Source organism: Emydura macquarii, unplaced genomic scaffold, assembly GCF_026122565.2.
Source record: "Emydura macquarii macquarii isolate MOO-44397 ecotype Brisbane River unplaced genomic scaffold, CSIRO-AGI_Emac_v2 contig_1253, whole genome shotgun sequence".
Taxonomy (NCBI): domain Eukaryota; kingdom Metazoa; phylum Chordata; order Testudines; family Chelidae; genus Emydura; species Emydura macquarii.
In genome coordinates, this window is record NW_027131390.1 from 59,938,364 (window position 1) to 59,962,363 (window position 24,000).

Below are 24,000 nucleotides of genomic sequence, written 5' to 3' on the forward strand. Positions count from 1 at the left end.
AATGTGCTATTTGCATTTACAATGCAATCTCCTCTCTGCTGCCTACATAAACTCCTATAGGGATTATTTATCCGATATTGGCTATGTAATAACAGCACTTCCCCTAATATTAAAACAATCAGCAGTTACTACACAAAGTAAGACAAATTCCAGGGTATGTATGCCCTGAAATTTGCAGAGATACTCAAGGAGTTATGCTCCAGTTGGGAAAAAAACGTCATACATTAAGGATATCAAAACAGTCAGTAGAAGGTTTTTGGATGTTGACTCCCACTATCCCCAGTTATAAATCCCTACACGTGATTGACTTCTGGGGATAGTTTTATGAAGCAGGTGCAGTGTGCCTGCTGCACAAGAACGATAGGTAGATTAACAGAGTAGGCAGTGTATTCTCAGCTATAACCCATACAGAGCTGGCCATGTGTACTTTAGGGGCAAAACAGCGGCTGCTTTACCACTGCTATGCCTCCATTCTCTCAATATTGCAGAAAAACTAACCGCAGGAATTTATAAAAACAAATTGGATTCACTAGGAACTACTTTTTCTGGACCTATATAGTCTGCTTACTTCCCAAAAGACAGATAATGGTCTTGAGCCTTAGGGAAAGGACCAGAGATCAAGCCATTTCCTGGTGTGGCTTGTCTAGTTTTTCATTACAATGCAGATACAGAGCCACAGAGAAGAGTTTCAAGCACAGTTACCTGTCTTTTCTGAGACCTGTGATCTCAGAATCCTTGCGCCCCAGTTCAGTTTGCACCTTCTCCAGAGCTGACTGCATCTTGCTGTGAGAAGCCAGCACGTTCTCCAGCATAGCTGTCACCTTGTCATTATCCTCCTTTGCCTCTTCTAGCTGATGCTGTAAGTTTGCCATCTAAAATACAAGCAAGCAGGCAGAGTGGGGAAATTGGTTAACTTCCAATAGAGACTACTTTGGTCATACTCCTCAGGTAAATTATAAGTAGCCTACACCCCTGCAGGCTCAGGGAAGATAGGCCTGGTCTTTATTGTATTAATTTAATGGAAGATATGGGCCAAAGGTGTTAACATAACCCAGTCACTGTCCAACTTTAAACAAGGTTCAGGGTTTAGTATATAGAGACTTCAGCCTGCTTGGTACCATGGCAAACACATAATTAAAAATTCTTTTAGCCTTTTGTTAAAGATAAAGAAAAGAAAGAAACAATTAAACCATTTAAAATGTAAAGTAATAAATAAATAAGGCTTTTATTTCAACAACATCCCTTTTTTCCTATCCCTTTAGTTAGAGAGAGTCTTGAGAAGGAAAAAACCCTTGTCTGATACTTTCTTAGATTGTAATAATTGTCCTTTTGGGGAAAAAAGAAAAGAAGTTAGTAGAGATGGGTAAGAGCAGTTGTAGTTCTTCTTGTTGTTAAAGTCTGATCCCATTTCCTAAAAGATAAAACAAGATGAACATACATGAGGGAGAGAAAAGAACAGCAAAGATAGAAAATGAAAAGTTCCTGGGGAGTAGCCGTGTTAGTGTGTATAAAGCAAAAACAACGAGAGTCCTGTAGCACTTTAAAGACTAACAAATTTAATTTCCGCAGGCATAAGCTTTCGTGGGCTGTAACCCACTTCGTCAGAAAATAGAAAATGAAGTTTCTGTCTCTGGTGTTGATTTTCATTTGCAACTACACTGCTGGAAAAATACAGGCACAGCACAAGGTCTTATCAGTCATTCCAAGACCTGGCAAACTTGTACCAGCATCAGGCTGTTCAGGAGGGCATTGCATTTAGCTGTCTCTTTCTGGTCACGAACTTACCACAGTGTTACAAAATATAGTGTTGACCAGCTAAGCCAGAGTCTTATTAGACAGAAGGAAAAAGGAGGGGGGATAGGAAAGAAGGAAAAGCACACACTTTTTTGGGAGGGGTGGGGAGACGAAGTCTCACATCCCAAGTGGTATTCGAGGTTCTACTGGAGCCAGTGGCAGTGTCACGTGGCTCCCTCTCTTTGGCTTGGGCTGGTCAGGACATCTCTTAGGATCAGGATGACACAGACCTGGGGTCCCAGGAAATTTTGAGGGTGGCATCCAATAACCAATTTTTCTCTCTAAAGTATCTTTCTTAACAACTCCAAAAAGGAATGGTGAGTGGACTAATTCAGTCTGTCTCTCTTTCATACCTTTTCCCATCAACATTTGTTACGGCATTTGTGACATCTTATGAACTTTCACTTACTTTTTACAGATGAGCTTACAATTAGGGTAAATTTGTAGGCCCAATTACCACAACATCTCCTTCTGCCTCTGTTTGGAAGTATGGTGGGGGGAGGAAAGTTCTCCAGAATTCCTCTCCATTTCCCACCCTTCCCTTTGGTTTAATTGTTAGAGTAACCTGGCATTCTGTCTAAGGAGGGCCAGCCCTAACCCCCTCCTACTTCACCAACACTGGTTGAGCATGCTGCCTCTGTGGCAGTCAGCTCCTGTCAGCTTAGGGAACAGGCAAGAACTCTATTAGCACGTTGCGGGATTGTTCACTTTGAAGTTCACACTGACTGTGTTGCATCTGCCAGATTGTATTTTGTACCCTTGTTCAAAGCTTTAGGGCCCAACATTAAATATAAAATTGGGGACTCCTCACACCCATTTTACCTAAGTGTTAACTCCACTGATTTCAAGATAATAACTCCTGACTTACACTGATGTATGAGGAGAATCAGATCCTAATTGCTGATATAGAACTTTTAAAGTAAATATTAAACCACTAGTTACCAACTGGTTACCTACTTTATCAATGACCATCAGTTAAAAGAATAATACTGTAAAACAGCATACAGGATTGCCAGCACTTTGACATTCAGGAGTCAGTATTCTACACCTGTTCCAGAACCAGTATCGGAGCACCGTTGTCGATAAAGACACCAACAAGTTAATAAGACATATGTTGAAGCTTAAATTTGCTGTGCTGGAACCTGAGCCAGACTATAACAGATTTGTCTCCTTTTAAAAAAAATCCTGCTTCCTTGCCTTGTGCTTCTCCCTCTCTTCCATGGCTTCCATGTGCCCCTTAATTTTCTGACTCTCTCGCAATGCCTCATCACGTGACTTGATTGCCATAGAAAATTCTTCTTCTTTTCTTTCAAGGATGGTCTGCGCCTTTTCAAAGAAAAAGAGGAGGAGGTGAATTCTAGTTTTCCAAATCACAGAAATTGGTTCTAATAGTTTACAATTTAAGGTTGTGGGGAGACTTTCCCAGCAAAATGGTCTACATATTCTGAAAACAAGAGACCTTGATTTGGTATTTAAAACAAGGGATTTTGTTTTTCAAAAAAAAACATTAGAAAGAAACTGCCATCCCTTCATCCAGGTTTGATGAGGGAGATAAAGAGATGGAACTGGAAACTCCAGCCCCAGTAGGGGGCCACGGTACTTTCCTTCGGGGGCATTAAACCTCTTTGACTTTATGAAACAAAGATCTAATATTTCCCTCAGAACCCAAGCTTTAAAATAAAATAAAGTAGCAGTGAAACAAGCATGTGCTTTTTCCTGAATCTATTGATCTGATTTATTGCATTGGTTTTATTATTAGAGGATAGTCTTCTAGTTCAATGGATTTTTAAATATTTATTATGATGTACAGTGACATGGGTGCTTTATTACTAGTCATTCCGGTTTCTCACTACAGATCGCCATTCTTCAAGCATTTCCTCATTTTAGTTCCATCACTGACTGTTTAATTATTACATTTATTAATTAAAATTAGATTAAATAAATTTAGACTAAGCAAGAAAAGAGCCACTGCTCACTAATCTTCCATAATCCTTATAGTTAGTGCCCTGCATGGATACTAAATTTGTATCCGCATCCAATCTGTGATCCACAAAAATGGTCCACAGATATAAAGTGGATATCTACAGATTTGCAAGGCTCTAAATATAGTCCACAGTTTGTAACAGACAGGAAGGAGGGGAAAATCAATTTTCAAAATCCAAAGGCCACTTTAACACAAATAGCTAACATTTCATGAGACTCATCTGGATACTGCTAGCCATAACTATAGCTCTGGGCATAGGAACATGTCTCTAGGTATACCACTCATGTTAATATTAAAAGACAACACAAAATAGGTAATTCAAAAACAGATGGCTGAAAGGAAGAGATTGTAGCCAAACTTCCGATGTATTGTCGAAAAAATGGAAACCAGAAAAGGCCAGTTATATTTCTGGAATAACAAATGGCAACTTTTAATGACTTCCTCTGAGTATCAGGTACACAATATTCTCCAATCTCTGGTTCCCAAGGAAAAATACTTTAAAACTAAAATTCTTTTGGCTTCCTCAAAATCAAAGATGATCTACTTTGTGTCACCCAGGGTAACTCAAAGTTTCAGTTTCTACTCTGTTCCTTGAAACTTCACGTGTAAATCAAGTTCACAGCTTCTGAGTTGGGTTATTAAGATATGAGTTAGAACACAGAGAGCTTCCTTTGTCACATTCCCATTATAAACCAAACCTGATTCTTGTCTTCAAATGAATTAAATATATAGCATCAGTCAGAAGGTGGTCTGGCTTTCTTACATCAACAGTTCAGGCAGGACCACAACTACATGATCCCAAGTCTAGAATCAAGAATACTTTCAGTCTTTGGTATTTTCCAGTATTTCCTTATTTTTGCTAACAATTTAATTATTTATGCCCCAGAAACTGCCTTGAAGTTTCCATCCTTTAGTTCAGTGGTGTCCAACCTTATTACACAAGGGGACCACATAAACCTAAGCACAACCTTTGTGAGCCAAACAGATTCTACCTATTTTAATAAGATTTAAAGTCACCCATATTGATTTATATTTTAGGTTCAGCTTGTTTCGTATGTATTTGAACAGGATGTTTCTATGTACAGTATTATCTATGTACACACTTGTGGTAACTAAAATGATGCAAACATGATGACAAAATGCTAATGAATGCACCGTTAGTATAGTCTGTTGACGCAGGCCCCGGGCCTTATAAAATGCTCTGTTGAGCCGTAGGTTGAGCACCCCCTGCTAATTTATGTTTCTAAGTCTTCACTCACCATCAGGAAATCTTCACTAAGTTCTGCAGACCATTCAGTTTTCAGTAGCCTTGGAGCAAGGATGTCTATTTTACCCTCCAGCCTTTCCTCCATGGTCTTAATAGCATTTAACAGAGTCCTTAGAGAGATTCGAGGACAGTCCCCACATTCAGAAGTAGACTTCCTTGAATGTAGACCCGGCATGAAATGAACCCGGTGTGAAGGGTAATGGACCGGAGAAGCATGCGATCCAAAGCCTGCAGCTCCCTCTCCCAAACCACCCGTATCTGACCTAATATAACAAACATTGGGCTTCTGCTGCCAGAGCCTCTCTGGGGATTTTCTTCTTTTTGGTGGCATGGTTGATACAAAACAAATCAATCAGTCCAAGTAGAGAAAAATGGGGAGGGAGGAGTGGGAAAGAGCAAGACATAGAGAACAACCAGAAGAGCACACAGTAAGGTAACAAACTACCCCCTAAAAATGTCTATCCACTGAAGACACAACAGAGGCCACACTCACAAATACTGCATTTTCTTCCTGCACTGCATCGCTGTATAGAGACTTTGTAAGCCATTTTAAAGCATCATTTGCTATTTTAGATTAATGTGGGGTTATTTTTGAGTTTGCTTTCCTAACACTTTATAAGACCAAACTTTCCACAGCAATTAACTAAGGAAGCTAATCAGTGTGATTTCCCTTCATATCTTGCTAGCACATCACTGTTCACCAGTACAGCATTAGAACAACACGTGATGTCATTATGCCTTGTCATTCTTATCTTACTATGTATTGTGATCCCACCAAGCAGAATGTAACAGTTCACCATCTGGAACATAATGTTGGGTCATATAAGGCAGCACATTCTAAGGGTTCTATTAATTACTCTGACAATCACTTGCTGTGAGACCTTTCTGTGTCTCCATTTTTCCCCTCTTTGTAGAATGGAAATAATATTAAGTTACTTTTGTAAATCGCTTTCCCAAAGTTTGAGGGCATTCAGATAGTGGGTTTTGGTGTGGAAAAGAACATAAGAATGGCCATACTGGGTCAGACCAATGGTACCTGGTCAATATCCTGTCTTCTGACAATGGCCAATGCCAGGTGCTTCACAGGGAATGAACAGAACAGATAATCATCATGTGATCAATCCCGTCGTCCAATATCTGCCCATCTGTCTAATAGCCATTGATGAACCTATCCTCCATGAATTTATCTAGTTCTTTTTTAAACCCTGTTATAGTCTTCGCTTTCACAACATCCTCTGGCAAGAAGTTCCACAGGCTGACTGTACGTTGAGTGAAGAAATACTACTTTTTGTTCATTTTAAAGCTGCTGTCTATTAATTTCATTTGGTGACCCCTAGTTCTTGTGTTATGAGGAGTAAATAACACTTCCGTATTTACCTTCTCCACACCAGTCATGATTTTATAGACCTCTATCATATCCCCCTTAGTGGTCTCTTTTCCAAGCTGAAAAGTTCCAGTCTTACTAATCTCTCCTCATATGGAAGCTTTTCCATACCCCTAATCATTTTAATTACCCTTTTCTGTACCTTTTCCAATTCCGATATATCTTTTTTGAGATGGAGTGACCAAATCTGCACGCAGTATTCAAGATTTTCTGTCTTATTATCTATCCCTTTCCTAATGATCCCTAATATTCTGTTATCTTTTTTGACTGCTGCTGCACATTAAGTGGATGTTTTCAGAGAACTATCCACAATGACTCCAAGATCTCTTTCTTGAGTGGATTTATACCATAGTGTCAGATTGTCTCGCAATCTTTAAAGTATCTGGATAGAGCTAGTTGGGAATTGCTTGATGAAATATTTGTCAGAAAATTCTAATTTGTCAAAACAAATTTTTTGCAGGAAAGGTTAAGGTTAGATGAATTTTGATTGGCTCAAACAAAATTTGTTGTTGTTGGATTTTTGGTTGGCAAAAATTTGAGTCATCCCAATTCAGGATGGGAAAGCTTTTTGAATTCTCAAACTTTTGTTTGATGAGTTAACGTTTTCCTGCCCAGTTCCAGTATTTATCCTCATGACATCCCTGTAAGGTAGGGCAGTGCTATTATCCCACTGAGAAACTGCGATATGAAGACAAAATGATTTATTTGCCTATGGGAGATATGTGGTAGGGTAGGGAATTGAATCAAGACCTACTGCTCTACAGTGTTACAACCCAGCCACTGTTGCATCCTGCCTCTCTAATCTGTAGTGCAAACTAGTGTGGCACCATGCTGTCCCTTGGTTACCAGACAGAACTTACACATTTCATTTTCATTCACTCATCTAGGAGCTCTCCAGCCCAACAGAACACACTTAAGGCAATTACAATAAACTGTAATTTTCTTTAAGAGTCTAAAGAATTTCTTTCTATGACCAAAAACTAATGTGCAATATTAAACTAGCATTCAGAGTTCTGTTTCTTCTCAGACACACAAGCAAGACCAGCAGAGAACATGGCCTAGTGCACCAAATAAAACCTGCAAGCTTAATACCTCTGCCCAGGACAACATGACCCCTCTTTGTGTTACTCCTAACAAGACTGAATAAGTGATCTAGATCAATTTAGCCTGAACATTCACTGCCTTCTTCCTTTTCCCCTCCCAGAAAAGCAGACAAATAACCTATGACAATTAGCATTCTCTACCAGAAGCCGGGAATAGACAGACATGAAAATTCCTACAGTCCCACCACTTTGGCATGTTCCAGCCCTAAACACACATACACATTAAATCTGCAGAAGAACAACCTTGTTACTTTGTTACCTGCTTTAGCTGAGCTTCCATCCTTTGCATGTTAATCTTGACAGAGTCAAGTTCTGCATTCATCTGTAATTTATAATAATAAAAGTTAGTATTAAGCTATGATGTTCTTAACGGGAGGTGTTGTTTGATTTCCAATGGCTATTTAAATTTAGCAGCAGATTGACCCCAATGCTGAAAAGTGAGGAATCCTCTGAGTTTGACTGTACCTGCATATATTTGGTCTCCAAGAGTGTATTCAGCTTGCGAAGGTGGCTATTCTCTGAACGTGCATCTGCAAGAGATTGCAGCTCTTCCTCCAGCTGCTGTACTTTGGTCTAAAGGAAAAAACAGAGACATAGTCAGCATACATCTCACTGCACCTATTTAGTAAGTGAAGAGAAGTGGGCTTGAGACACCGAAGTAGCAAAGAGAGTGTTTGTTTGTAAAACTAAAAGAAATTAACACTGAGCAAAGTCTCAGAATATCAGAAGCAGCAAGAGAGTCATTTCATTTTATTGCCACATAAAGGCAAAATTAAAACAAGATAAATCATTTTTAATACAAAGCTCAGTACAGTGCCTTGGCCACTCACTGTGACAATCACCAGTATATTTAGGAGTAATTCTAGCTCACACGCTTACCTATAAGGACCATCTCACCAAGGTAGCTCAGAAGATTAAGAAAAGAAATGGTCTCTCAAATAAGCTTGCAGGCTCAGTTTGGGCGCTAATGCACAAACACTGCCCAGCTCAATGACAGCTCTCTGCTACTCAATCGGAGAACATTGTGTTCCTGTGTGGTTAAACTCTCCCCACACAAAGCTAGCTGATGTACAATTAAATCTAGCGACGAGAACAGGAACTTTGAGACCACAAAACACCAAGTGATTACCAGTCCTTTCCAATATCCTGCCTCCTAACATCAGACCTTATATTACAGGAAAGAACCTCCTTGACACAATGCATGAGATACTACAACTATCACTGTTCAAAAATATCTAGGTGGTGCCTCACCACCAACTTATCAATAAAAGACCAAAATGGACTATGTTACCGACCATCTCCTGGTGGATGCTGTAATGTTATAGCGAGCAGAATGGGAATGAGCTGCCTCCCCTGTAAGAAACGCCCTCCTCATCAGTCAGCTTTATGAGAGACTCCTGGCCTTGAGTGGCCATGCTGTCTCTGGTGTAAACTCAACTGTTCAAATGTGGAGTGGTGAAGTGGGCAGCAAATGACTATACCTGGGGACTCAGGAACAGCCCTCTGTGTAGCTGCAGTGAGATTGAGAAAACTGCATGCTTACTGAATGGCTGTCCGTTTCGTGCTGGGCTATCAGGACTTTCCAGCCTCCACTCTACTGACCACAAAGCTATTGAATGGTAAAGCATGTGTGATGCCTACCTAAGCCCTTTTGGCACTTTTGACATTTTTTGTTTTTTGACTTGTATATCTGTCTTATCTCCCTATTTTATATTTTGACCTTTACCCATCTTTATTGTACCACTTGTGCATTCACTAATAATCATCATCGCAGATGTAGTGACATTACACAGACATGCAGCTTTCTGACCATGTAAATAACCACCATTCTCTCCAGTGGCTCCTTTCAAGCAGTGTTTTCACAAGCACATCAAAATCCACACACCCATCTCCCAAATTCTAGGGTACCCATCCCCAACTCAGAAATGAAAATATCTTGCTTTCATCATCCCCTTCTATTGTCCACTTACCTTAATGTTCTTTATCTATCTTTATAACCATGCTGTCTGTTCCTTCATTTTACTCCTTGGAATAATCCGCTTATCCAAGACACAGTGCATTCCCAGGCTCTCTTTGACTAGGGTTTCTAAACATGCATGTTGATTTAGAATGCCCCTTCTTAGTTGCTCAATGATTTTCAGACATCCAATGACTTATTTACCAGGAATCCTATAGCTGTAATAAGTGAGGCATCTCAGCCCAATCTTTTACCTAAAGGCAATAAATGGTCTGACTAGGATCAAAGGTAGTTTAAAATCCAAAACTACTAAAATATCTGGCTGCTGTTGCACAGGAAGGAAATACAAGAACTTCCTTCCAAATGTAATAGGGAAAAGGTGTGGTTAAACAAATCTGGATCAGTGGGGCAGGAGGATTTCTCCCTGCTCTGACCAAACTGAAATAAAGGCAAAAATCAGGTACCTGAAGTTTTCCTTTGTCGTAGGCCTGTTTATTCTTACTGTCAGTCAGTTCTGCTAGAACCTGTTCGACCTGCTGTTGAGCATACTGGGAAAACAAGAGCAGAAGTCACCTTCTCTTAGGAAAAACAAGCCAAAAGGAACTTGGGCTTCAGTGTCTTGCTTTTCCCTGATGTTTATTCCTTTTCCACTTTAGTACCCTTGCCTTCCTGTTTTGTCCAGATTTTCATTTTAAAATGAACAAGAGTTCTCACCAAGTGAAACAACAGAGCAGGAGAAAAATGTAGTCATACCACGCTTCAATAAGCCACCTCAGCCTACAGGAAGAAGCAGGCACACACTGGTTCTCAACCATCCAGACAAATCCCTGAAGCACAGGCAGCAAGAAAGTGGATGGCAGAGGAACCTGTACTCTGGCAAGAGGGAAAGGAGGAGCAAAAGGAATTGGCAGAGGACAGAGAAAATGGGGAAGGCAAGGATCATAGGCAAAAAATGGTTCAGAGTGAAAACAGGTACCAGAAGGCACAAAGAACTGGCAAATTATGGAGATACACTATTTGTAAGCTTCTAAACATTCTGTTGAGTCACTCCTATAATGAGTGACTAACTATTGTGAAGCTAATTGTGTGTGAGGAGGGGGGATGTTAAATAAACTGTCACTTATTACATTCTAATTTTAAAGAACTTAACCATCTTATAATTAATTTTCATCACCATATTACAGACATTCATATACTGTCAGCTAAATTTTCTCTAGCTTCCTGTCTGAGGACTTATTTACAATGAAGTTTTTCTGAAAGTCTCACACTGACACAACTCGTATAGACAGCCCTTGTTTTTATTACGATGAGATCTGGACCTGCTCAGTACAGTTGGAGGACACGGTGGGCAAAATGTTGCAGATGGTCTAAACTAACACTTCCACTGTTTCTAGCATGGGTCAAGTTGATCTGTGCTACAGCAATGGTGAGAGGACAGAAAAAAAAAAGACAGCAAAAATGAAGTCTCAAAGTACCAACATAAGATGTCTTGTACATTGCTAGTTAATACTACCATCTTATGGTGTATACAGGCCAAAGTCCCACCTACATTACATAATGGAATAGTGTCATGGGAATATCAGGTCATAACTAAATCCCTGATATATCTGTACTTCAGGGTACATACTTGGGGTAGCTAGTCTGTGTCACTGTTTGCCACTGGGTTCAAATGGAAACTTGAAAACAAAACTAACATGTAGATGTTGTTTTATTATTTTGTCTCCCCTCTCCCATTCCACTAGCTTGGAAACTAGGCACAGAAATATCATGTGACCATGATAACTAGTTCAGATTGCAGTTTGACTCCTGGCACAGTCACTCACCAATCAGAACACTAGAGTTACCTACCCTATTTTAGAACAAACTGAAGGTCAGAGTACACAGGCCAAATGCAAAAGCTGACTGAAAATCTCAGGTTACCTGCTGGTGTTCCAGTGCAGCCAAGCGATCCATTAGCCTCTTGTTCTCCTTCTCTAGAGTCTCCAGTGTGGATTTCATAGAGCCCATTTCCAGCTTCAAAACAAGGGAAAAATCCAATTCCAATCATGCCCTTTAAGTGTCTTGGACACAAGACAAATCACTCAACCAAGCTTCAACTCCAAATGTGTGAATTATACTCAGGCCCTTATACCCAGAGCTACTTGCTTTTACCTTCCCTTCAGCACTAGTGATTCAGCCTTCCCTCAGAAAGTTAACCAATCAGGTAAGCTTAGCAATAACTAAGCTGCAGATACACTCAAGTATACATCACAGATACAACATCTTTTTTCTCCAGGCTATGTAGGTTTGAGAGAGCTACACAAATAATAAATACACATGGCCTAAAAAAATCAGTGAGGGCTGAAGATGCTGCTGAGGTGTGCACTCAACTGTTAAGCAACAGTATCATGTAACCACCAACCCTCCAGCAAGGGCAGAAGCTGTAGTGTAGATGTGAGTCTAACACAGACGACATAGCTCTAAAAACATCTGAGTTCTGTCTCACCACAGCTGCAATTATTGCTATAGTCAAAAGAGCTGACTAAAGGTAAATTATAGCTTTAAAGTTTGCTAATGCAGACACAGTCCTGAAATTCAGTCCAGAGTTCAGGTCTCTTTTCCAACCCATATGATATTGCTAACATCAATACTAGAAGAAGATTCTTGCTTCCCTGTCACAGGTTCAATTAAGATAACTGTTTATATTTTGGATACCAACCCCAAAGAAGGAATAGTATCAGAAGTCAGAGCGAAGCCATGCATACTGGGTAGTACCTTGCTCCCAGTTAGTTCCACTTCCAGTTTATTCCTCTCCAGTGTTATATCACTTGCTGCTTTCTTTATCTGTGATAAAGAATTAAAATAAAGTCACTTTTAAAATCAGCCAAAAAGCCATTGTACTAGATTCACCCTAGAGATCCATTAATACTTCCAACTGAGAAATGTAGCACTTCTCAGACAGAGGGATCACAGACCAACCCTGAGATGAGAAACAGCTCTATACAGAGGGGCCCTTGCATCCTCTTTCCCTTCCTCCCTACACAGTCAGGGCATTTTCCTCATTTTCCTTCTTTGACAGGGCAAGGCAACATCGTAACAGTTACACTGCAATCCATTCTCTTACATCCATCCACTGGTCCTATCACTAGTGCTGTCTGCAACAACATCAAAGCATCAGAATGGAAGGAGACCAAATAATATGTTCCCACACATCTTTCAACATTTGCAGAGATTCTGAGACTATACCACTTCACCAACACTGGGGAGATGGGAATTTTAGCAAAGCAGGTTCAAATGCTTTCTACTATGATACACCTTTAAAATAAAGAGAAGAGACAGTAAAATATCCCTTGTACCTCTTGTTGAAGACTCTCCTTCTCCATCAGTAGAGATCCTCTCTCTTGCAGTGCTGTCTCCAGTTCACCTCGAAGTCTAGCAATAGTAGACTCCAGGAGTACCTTCTGTGTGGTTGTCGTCTCCTCAGCTAGGCATGCTTTTTGTCTGCAGCCAGCATGCTCAGTGTGCAAGGCTTCTCTATATAAGTGAAACAGGAAACAGCTGAGTTGGAGTTCTATATGTCACAATATTAGACATCGTGAACAGAAAATGGATTTTACGTTATATACCAGATATGCCTGTTGGTATCTGCTTTACTGTGTTCAAAACTTTCAACTAAATGTCAGCCAGCAGGAAATAAGTAGAGTCTGTAGGAAGCTTGGAGAGATACAGGGACCTGGACACACCAAAGAGGACTAGTAGGCAAGGGGGAAAAGAACAAAGGATAAAGATTTAGAATATTCCTCACTCACAGCTCTTTCTGAAGTTGGGCTTTTTCGTTCTGCACGCTTTGCAGCTCTCTCATAATGTTGGCACGGGCAGCATCCAGCAGCAAGTCTTGTTCCTGCAATTTCTGTGTCATCCTCTCCTGTTCTGCCTAAAGAGACAAAGGAAATGTCAGTGTGAAAGCCTAAAGGATTATGCAAAAGGTTGCAGCAAAAGAAGACAGGTAGAGGACACAAAGTTGCTGTTTAAACCAAAGTTCTCCCTCCTGGTCAGTTAGAGGATTTCTGTATCCTCTCTTAGTACGGGATATTATAGCATAACTCCAATTTTTCAACATCCTTCTTGAAATGTGGATGCCAGAACTGGACACAGTATTCCTGTAACGGTCAGACCAGTGCCAAATATGGAGGTAGTATAATCTCTCTACTCCAACTCAATATTCCCATTTATACATCCATGGATTGCATGAGTGTGTGGCCACAGCATTGCACCAGGAGTTCATGTTCAGCCAATTATCCACCACGACCCACACTCTTTCAGAGTCACTGCTTTCCAGGATGCAGTCCCCTGTTCTGTAAAGATGACCTATATTTTGTTCTTAGATGACCTTACATTTGGCTGTATAGAAACACATATTGTTTACTGGTGCCCAGTTTACCCCGTGTATTATTTACCATTCCCCCAATCTGTGTGCCATCAGCAATTTTTATCAGTAATGATTTTGAGTTTCCTTCCAGTTCATTGATAAAAATATTAAATAATGTAAATGTTTGGTGGTGTTTTTGGGCCTGCCCAAAATACCCTTCTAAACAATGCATGAGAGCATAAACACTCTTTATTTTTATTAATTTAATCTGTACTTACTATTTAAAAGGTGCCCACCAGAAACTGGAATTTCTTTAGTCAATTTAAAAAATCAATTTGACCATGTCACTTTTAAATAAATACTTGCTAGACACATCAAAGCAAGAGAGTGAAGTCTTTAATCTTTGAGAAACGAATAAGATAGACTGACTGATACATTGCTATCAGTCTATGTTTTGAATTATCTATCCCAAGGAAAGAATGCTTCATGCCATTCTCTGATAACACCAACTGACTGACGGAGAAATAGTTATAGATCCCAGAATAAGTAGGAGCTAGTTCTGCACTGAAGGAAACGCAGAAACTATGTGGGGGAAGGAGAGTATAAGAGAAACATTCTCTTTGCCTTCAGAGAACAATAAATTCCAGAAAGTGAAACATATTAGAATGAATGACCTGGTGAAACTCTGGATCTGGTCAATTAAACACACTCGTGGATACCACTGTGCATTGATTCCACCCTGACATTAATTTTAGTTTTATCAAGGATACTGCCTGTCATTTGAACTAGAGGAGGACACAGAATTATAAGATAACATGGTTTTATGTTTTATTGGGGTTCAAAACCAACTCCATCAAGGTGACTAGAATTTGGAGTCTTTAGCCATTAAATATTTTACTGGATTCCTATAGGCTACTGTTTTATTGAGTTTTCCCCTCATCTATTCTTCCTGGTCAAATTTCCTGGTCTCTGAGCCACAGATGCTTCACATTTGCTATTTTACTAGCCTAATTGTGAACTGCATACCTTAAGCATGGCCTGATGATCTGAAATGAGTTTAGCATTCTCCATGGAAACACTTCGAAGTGTAGCACTCATTTCTGAGCACTGCTGATTCAACTGGTCATTAAGGGCCTAGGAACGAGAAAACACACAAGTTTTATTTCAGACTTTCTACAGAGAAAATAAAAACTCAAACCTATTATTTTTTTTACCTTTCCTCTACCACCATCACCTTACAGTTTTCAAGGTCAATCTGACCTTTGCTATAACCACATTCACTGAAAAAAGGGTTTAGGTAACACTAGTTTTCAGTGGAAGGGTCACAAAGCATGCTGCTATAGAAATGCTATAAGATTGGCACAAACCAGTATCAACTAAGCTGATGACACTGAAGATCTACCCTGATTCACTCAATGACACTTTGTATTTGAAGTAGCAGAGGGCAAGAACAAAGAACCATTCCATTCTATAGTGTAAAAAATAAATTGGCTAGAACCAGCCACTGCAGGACTGTCTATATGCAGGCTGCCCTTTGCCTTTCTCCAGGAGGTGAAAGATGGCCTTGTGACAAACATACAGGACTGGAAATCAGGAGAGATAAGTACTATTCTCAACTCTGTGATAAAACCATTATAGAATGCTTTTTTGTAAAGGACAGCTCTTTACAATGACAGTATGGCAGTGCTGCAGAAATGCCAAGACTTCAACACTGGAAAGATCCATTCACTTCACTGAAGAGCTGCTGCTAAACAGAGAAATAGTTGTACAGGATGGCAGTGAAGGAGAGCATTAGACAGCCAAAAACTCCAAACATTTTACAGCACATCTTGTTTTTACTAATGCAGCAATTAAGTGTCTTTCATAGATTCTACAGCCAGCATGGACCGTTATGATCAACTTGTCTCTTGCCTAATATCCTAATATAGGCCATAATACTGCCTCCAGTATCATCAAGCCAATAAGTTCTGTTTGAGCTATCACATCTCTTTTAGAAAGCTATCCAGTCATGATTTAAAGATTTCAAGTGATGGAGTATCCACAATTATGTTCAGCCTTTATGTTGGAGATGAGTTATCTTAGAGCCAACTGCCCTAATATACCTTTTTAAGATGTAGTAATTGCACCTGATTAAAAGTCTAAGTATATCCATAAAAGCAACCACAAAAATGGAAGCCTACGTTAGTATTGTGACTATGTCAGAGACTATAAAACTGAGTGAATATTTTGGGATTTCAGATTACAACAAGAAGCTAAGGCATCATATTTAACATCTGTATCTGAAGCCTTTTCATTGTCACCAGCTCAGCAAAGAGACTGAATTTCATTGTGCAGTTTTACCCTAGACCAGGGAGGCATATCAAGATGCAAGGATCACCCTCAATTAGTCACTGTGGATCCTCTCCTCCATACTGCAGCTCCTGGATATGGTAAAAGATGCTAGTTTCATTACCTGTACTTTTTCTGCTGTCTCTCGCAGAGCTGTTATTTCAGATTGCAGCTGCACATTTTCCTCGTGTTCTTTGCTGAAAGACAGCTGTGCATTCTAAAGGGAAGAATCACATAGAATTTCTCCCTGAGAAAAGGTTAAAGCAGACATGGTGTGTTTCACCATCCAGCCAAGAATTTCAGGGCATTTCACATTTGTCTCTCTCCTTTTGTTTAATGGAACCTGTTAGCACTGTCACAAGCTATCTGAACCCCTGCATGTGTCAGCCAGGGCTCCACTAACATAAACTTCCTCACAAAACTTGACTGTGCCTTGCCAATGCCAGCCAAGATTCTGAGACTCCAGTTAGCCTTTTCTTCATCTGTATTTTCTTTATTTGGATAATCAAGCACAACCTTATATCAATTCAAAACACCGATTTTTCTTCACTGTCAGTGATCTTGGCATCATCCTTGACTCTAAACTCTCCTCCTGCCACAAATCCTACATCTGCTAATCTATAATCATTGCTACCGCACTGTTATACAGACCAAGCCTTAACTTCATTATAACCTTTATGCTTTCAAGCACAGCTTTTGGCTGCATATACACAGACTGCCTATTTGTTGTATTTGTATAGTGCCAAGCATAAGGAGGTCCTGGTATATTACTCAGGCTCCTAGGCACTACCATAATACACACAATAAATAATAAGGGATTAGAAAGTAAATAGCCCCTTTCTATTACCCTGTTGCAGCCACATTTGGAACTCTGCATTTAATTCTGGGCTCTTCACTGATAGCAGCCATTCCCTATAGTTGTAAAAACATCCACAACCAGTAGGGTGCTACAGTAAATACCTCCAAAAATCAAAGGCAAACCTAAATTAGGCACATAACTTGGGACATTAATCCCTACTCTGCTAACTGTTTAGTAGCCTCTAAGAGCTTGTCTACACAGGGAACTCAGAAAAATTAATCTGAACTAACTAAAAGGTGTGAATTTAAAGTGGATTATTTAAACCATATTGAGGCCCTGTGTGTACATTCTCATTCAGAATTAAAATGGCCTTTATTCAATGTAGCCTTGAGTCTCTGGATGGCATTTGTTCATATAAAAAACCACTATCCAGTCTCACCCACAAGAACAGTCCCCGTACAGAAGAGGAATAAGAGGGTCTGCTGGTCAGAACTGAGGTACAGTGGCATTTTGCTTCTTACATTAGAAAAAGGAGAAAAATCATCCCTTTCCCCCTCCAACAGTTGTTTACAACTTACTTTTGCTTCTTCACTGAGCTGGAAAATGATACAGTTTCTGGAATCTAAGGCAGAGAAAAACCAAAACAAAGTCATGAAACTATATGGTTATAAATCAAAATGTCATCTTTTTAATTAAAGTGGCTTGCATAGGTAACTGAATATGGAACAAATGTGCAAGCATGCTGCTCTGTCTGATAATACTTTTATTGATGGATCTAACCTTTCAGCAGGATTACCGTAGCATAGAACTTATCCTTCCTTTCTGTAAATCACAGGCAAGACTCTTTTTTTTTTTTTTTAAAAAGAGGAAAGCACACAAATTGTACCTAATAGCTGTGCATGCAATTACTGTGATTGCACATGCATTCTGGGTAACTATGCTCACAAGCTATGTGGTAATTGTACACACAAATTATGTGCAATTCCACATAGTTTTTGTGCACCTATAATCTCTAAAAAGTCAGGCCCCTAATTTAAACATATGCAGCGTATAGTAAGAATGTATTTATGTTGGTCTGAATGAACTATCTGCACACCGTGCCTCTTCCAATTCTGCACCGCTTCTGGATGAGGTATTGATAAAGGTAAAGAGGACGAGAGAGACATGAATAAAAATAATATAAAAAATGAAGCCAACCAATGATTCCTGATTACAGTATCCAAAGTACAATCTGGAAAGGTCAGTCAAAAGATCTTTCAAATAACAAAGGCAGAAAGCCTTAATCAGAAGGACAATTTCATTTATTTTCTGCATGAATCTCTTCCCCCAGAGGTAAGCAAACTCCCTTTGGAAAAGCTAAAGAAAAAGTGTTAATGCTGCACCATTTCTTCCTAATTCTATCTGTGGAGAAGGGATCAAAATATAAGGTGACCAGGTTTTAATCTTTTAGTGCACACTAGAAACTCATTAAGTTTAAGCCTAAATTTTGCACTTGGTAAACAGATGGATTTTTGTTTGGAAGAAAAGGGAGTTATTCTGTGTTTGTACAGGAAAAGAGCTCTCTCACCCAACCAATCCTGCTATAATAGGATGGCAAGATTCTCCTGTTTTCATACCCTCCTAGCAGGTGTTGTAACCCTTAAGCAAGCTGCAGGTTAATTATTGCTGTCTTAATAAGGCAGATATGGCTCATTAGATTTCATGCTGAATATAAGGGAAGTGGGAGTAGCTCTCTGGCAGAACGAGCTAAAATCTGGGACAGACAGGTCTTGAGGGAAGGAACCCTATAGATAACACTTAGTTCATACAGCAATATTGTGGATTTTTCTGGGGTTAGGGAGTAGGGATTATATTTTTTGTTTTAAAGAAAAAAGCAAATAACAGGAGGAATGGTGCTTTTATTCTACAAGTGCGCAAGTTTTGTTTAAAATTTGGTGGAGATTCCAGCTGCTTTCTTCACTGAAGTGGGGAGCTCTGATCAGATCTACTAAATTTTTCATTCACTTATGTCTTCGTTTTGAGAAGCTGTTGTGTTCCTCATTAAATCCCTCCCTTGCATCACAGTGCTTCTCAGAGCATCTCCCAAATTAAAAGGCAAAGTGGTCAGGGAACTTGTCATGCTGTGCTAACTAACACCCCTGCTCATAGCTCCAAAAGACCAAATGATTAGCAACCAGCATAATACCCAAATATCAGTTCAAGAATTAAGTCCTGGGGTTACTCTCTAGTGCAGCGGTACTCAACCTTTTTTTCCCCGAGTACCACTCGGGAAAAAAAAGGGGGGGGGGGGGCCTTTCGGCGGCGGCAGGGTTTCGCGGCGGCGGGGTTTCTCGGCGGGCCGGGACTTTCGGCGGCAGCGGGGTTTCGCGGCGGGCTCCATGGCGGGAACAATGCCCTCTGCCGAAACCCTTCCGCCATTTCCCCTTTTCGACAGCAGAGTATCGCAAGGGTGGGAGGGAGGGCCCTTCCGGCGGCGCAGTACGACTCGCGTACCACCCAGCTTTCTCGCGTACCACCGGTTGAGAACCGCTGCTCTAGTGCAAATCTTCTCTGAAAGAGACTTGCATTGATGAAATTAGTTAATAAAATAGCTATCATTCTACTCCCTTCCACCTATTATTACTGCAGCCACTTTCCTCCTGCTGGAAAAGGTTCAACAGCCTCAGATAAAAGCCAAGAGAGGTCTCAAGAGTTCACCATCTCATAATCAGCATGCCTCTCAGTAGCCAAAAGAGCCATATCCTATCAGGAGGACCCTACTAGCTTAAAATGATGAACCTCAGTCACTCAAGTTCTTGCTGTCTGGTGTGGAAGGTACTGTAGGTCTAACAAATCAGAATCATAGAAATATAAGACTGGAAAGGCCCTTGATAAATCATCTAGTCCAGTCCCCTGCATTGAGGCAAGACTAAGTATTATCTAGACCATTCCTGATAGGTGTTTGTCTAACCAGTTCTTAAAAACCTCCAATGACGGAGATTCCACAGCATGCTTTGGTAATTTGTTCTAGTGCTCAACTATCTTTACAGTCTAACCTATATCTCTCATTTAAGTCCAGTACTACTTGTCCTGTCCTCATGGTTAAAGAGAAAATTTTATCACCCTCTTCTTTACAATTACCTTTTATGTACTTGAAGGCTTATCATATCCCTCTGTCCTTTCTTTTTCAGACTAAACAAATACATTTTTTTCAATCTTTCCTCATAGGTCATGTTTTCTAGACCTTTAATCATTTTTGTTGCCCTCCTCTGGATTTTCTCCAAATTGTCCATATCTTTCCTGATGTGTGGTGCCCAGAATTGGACACAGCAGTTAAGCCTTATCAGTGTTGAGTAGAGTGGAAGAATTACTTCTCATATCTTGCTTAAAACAGTCCTATTAATACATCCCAGAACGATGTTCACCCCCCCCCCTTTTTTTTTTTGGCACAACAATATTACATTGACGACTCATATTTAGTTTGTGATCCACTATAACCCCCAGATTTTTTTCTGAAGTATTCCTTTGTAGGCAGTCATTTCCCATTTTGTATGTGTGCAACCGATTGTTCCTTCCGAAGTGTAGTACTTTGCATTTACTCTTATTGAATTTTAGACCATTTCTCCAATTTGTCAAGATAATTTTGAATTCTAATGTTGTCCTCCAAAGCACTTGCAACCTCTTCCAGATTGGTATCACCCACAAATTTTATAAGTGTACTTTTTGTGCCATTATCCAAATCATTTATGAGAATATTGAATAGAACCAGACCCTGAACAGATCTCTGCAGGACCCCACTCAACATGCCCTTCCAGTTTGATTGTGAACTATTGACAACTACTTTCTGAATATGCTTTTGCAATCAGTTGTGCACCCACCTTATAGTAGGTTTGTCTAGGCTATATATCTCTAGTTGGTTTATGAGATGGTCAAGTGAGACAGTATCAAAAGTCTTACTAAAATTGAGATATATCACATCTACTGCTCTTTCCCCCCCCGCCCAAATCCACCAGGCTTGTTACCCTGTCAAAGAAGGATATTAGGTTGGTTTGGCATGATTTGTTCTTGACAAATCCCTGTTGACTATTACTTATCACCTTATTTTTGTCTACGTGCTTACAAATTGCTTGTTTAATTATTTCCTCCATTATCTTTCTGGGTACTGAAGGTGAGCTGATTGGTCTATAATTCCCTGGGTTGTCCTTATTCCCCTTTTAATAGATAGGTACTATATTTGCCCTTTTCCAGTCTTCTGAAATCTCTTCCATTCTCCATGAGTTCTCAAAGATAATCACTAATGGCTCAGTGATTTCTTAAGCCACTTCCTTAAGTATTCGAGGATGGTAATTTCATCAGGCCCTACTGACTTGAAGGCATCTAACTTGCCTAAGTAATTCTTCACTTGTTCTTTTCCTGTTTTAGCCTCAGATCCTACCCCATTTACACTGATGTTCACTGTATTAGTTGTCCTATCACTGCTAACTTGTTTGGTGAAAACTGAAACAAAAACCGCAATACTCAGTCCTAGTTGAGAACCTCCTGTCATACCCAGGTTGGCTTTCAGCTGTGTACACTCCTGTCCCAGTTGTGCAGTTCTCTCCTCCTCCTTCTGTAGTCTCTCTCGGGCTAGCTGGACATCCTTGTGCAGGCCCTGGCAGTCCTGTTGCAGCATCTGCACCTGTAGTGATATCACAAAATCAGCTTTTCTCTAGGATATAGAATTTTATAAAAACATATAAATCTAAGCAAGGTTCAAAATCCAAAAGGTCGACCTATTAGAGAGGAAAAAGCTGATCAGATTGTTTGTTTCAAGCATAACTTTTTAAAGAAGAGTCACAAGAGAACAGGCTGTGGAGAATCAAAGGTTGTAGATAGCGTCTGACTGCCTGCTTACTTTATGCAGGCAAAAGAGTGGAGCTAGAGATAACAAGGATACATATTACAAGCGAAGTGAAATCAAATTAGCAGGATGGTAAGCGTTTGCACTAATGAGGACCACAGAAAGACAGGCTTTGTGGATCTGCCACTGAAGACAGACTGTTAAATTAGCAAAATCTGAACACACAAACCATTCTGTGTCTTCTTGCACTACTTATTAAAACAGGACATTGTGATAACTACAAACATCAGAAAGCATGAGATGGATTAAATTAAACTTTTTTCTCCTTTTAGTCCAGTCTTGTTTTGCTCATTCATTGGTAGTTTCTTGTATAACTTGAAGTCTACAAGAAACTTAAGATAACTCACAAAAGCTACGAAAGGAGACAGGAAAGGAAGATTGTATGTGATTTCTATTAGCAGTATGCTGAACAATTCTAGAGGCAGCAAAAGGACCTCAATGGAACAGAGATTAAGCAGATGCTTGACAGCCCAAAACCAATTTTCCCAGAATTGACAAAATACATAAATAAATCAGTGTTTGCTCATTTGATTCCTTATTTAAACATGAATCAATCTCACAACCTGTATTTTTGTTGTTTGTAGTCCTGTTTCATTGTTGCTGTGGATTTAGAAATGCCTAGAGAGCCTTTTGTTGCTTGGGGTTTTCTTTTGTTGTTTATTTGAAGTATAACCAAATCTCTCTCTGCATTCACCTCCCTCATGCTTAACAAGGGCTACATATTGCAAATGCACTTGCAACCTGAAAGCTACCTTTGTTATTGTGGGAATTCATGGGGAAAACATTGTAAATCCCAAAAGGTTTAATAAACTCTATAGAATATCTTCAGGAATGTTGTTTTCTAGCAGAAGGTTATACCAGTACTTCATTAGCTGATACTACTATGTATATTTCTTTTTAATGTTCAATATTGTTTAGTTGCTTATCAGACATATAACCTAACACACTGAAAACATTTGTACCATTGTTAATATTGGAAAACACTATTGAACTATCCATGAACTATTTTTTTTTGTGAACCCAGTTATACTTTTGGCCTTCATAACATCCTGTGGCGAGTTCCACAGGTTGACTGTGCATTGTGTGAAGAAGTATTTCCTTATGTTTGTTTTTAACCTGCTGCCTTATTGCTTTCATTGAGTGACTTCTGGTTCTTGTGCTATGTGAAGAGGTAAATAACACTTTTTTTCCACACCATTCATGCTTTTATAGACCTCTGTCAGATCCACCCTTAGTCATCTCTTTTCTAAAATAAAGACCCAGTCTTTTTAATCTTTCCTCATAAGGAAGCTGTTCCATACCCCTCAGCAGGTTGTTGGTTTGTTGTTGTTTTTTTTTTTTGGTCCTTCTCTACTTTTTCCAATTCTAATGTATTTTTTTTGAGATAACACAACCAGAACTGCATGCAGTATTCAAGATGTGGGCATACCATGGATTTATGATATTTTCTGTCTTATCTGTTCCTTTCCTAATGGTTCCTAACATTGTTAGCTTTTTTGACTACTGTTATGCATTGAGCAGATGTTTTCAGAGAGCTATCCACAATTACTCCAAGATCTCTTTCTTGAGTGGTAACAGTAAATTTAGACACCATCATTTTGTACGTATAGTGGGGATTATGTTTTCCAATGTGTATTACTTTGCATTTAGCAATGGAATTTCATCTGTCATTTTGCTACCCCGTCACCCAGTTTTGGGAGATCCCTTTGTAACTTTTCATAGTCTTCTTTGGACTTACCTGTCTTGAGTACTTTTGTATCATCTACATACTTTGCCACCTCACTGTTTATCACTTTTTCCAGATCTTTTATGAATGCGTTGAACAGCAGTGATTCCAGTACAGATCCTTGGTGGACCCTGCTATTTACCTCTCTCCACTGTGAAAACTGACTATTTATTCCCACCCTTTGTTTCCAATCTTATAACCAGTCTCATCGACTTTCCCTCTTATCCCACGACTGCCTACTCTGCTTAAGAGCCTTTGGTAAGGGAACTTGTCAAAGGCTTTCTGGAAGTTTAAGGCCTGGTCTACACTGGCGACTTAGGTCGACTTAAAGTCACTAAATTGACTTAATTACACCCGCATCTACACTGGCACCACTCTTAATTCAAATTAAGGTGCCTGTAAAATTGACTTAATAAGACCACCTCCGCAAG

At 39.7% G+C, this 24,000-nt stretch overlaps 1 protein-coding gene across 3 annotated transcripts in view; it reads right to left on the reverse strand.

The window, feature by feature from the left end:
- The window catches only part of CCDC150 (coiled-coil domain containing 150), a 45,480-nt gene that overhangs the window by 9,213 nt on the left and 12,267 nt on the right, over positions 1-24,000 (reverse strand). For all 3 annotated transcript variants that reach the window (XM_067548978.1, XM_067548979.1, XM_067548981.1), the window contains 13 exons: positions 21,492-21,621; positions 17,543-17,586; positions 16,290-16,382; positions 14,864-14,971; positions 13,278-13,402; positions 12,825-13,002; positions 12,244-12,312; positions 11,410-11,502; positions 9,954-10,037; positions 7,998-8,105; positions 7,792-7,854; positions 2,992-3,120; positions 703-872 (listed from right to left, as the gene is read on the reverse strand). In XM_067548978.1, coding sequence (XP_067405079.1) covers positions 703-872; positions 2,992-3,120; positions 7,792-7,854; positions 7,998-8,105; positions 9,954-10,037; positions 11,410-11,502; positions 12,244-12,312; positions 12,825-13,002; positions 13,278-13,402; positions 14,864-14,971; positions 16,290-16,382; positions 17,543-17,586; positions 21,492-21,621 — 1,394 coding nt within the window. The remainder of the gene's footprint in view (positions 1-702; positions 873-2,991; positions 3,121-7,791; positions 7,855-7,997; positions 8,106-9,953; positions 10,038-11,409; positions 11,503-12,243; positions 12,313-12,824; positions 13,003-13,277; positions 13,403-14,863; positions 14,972-16,289; positions 16,383-17,542; positions 17,587-21,491; positions 21,622-24,000) is intronic.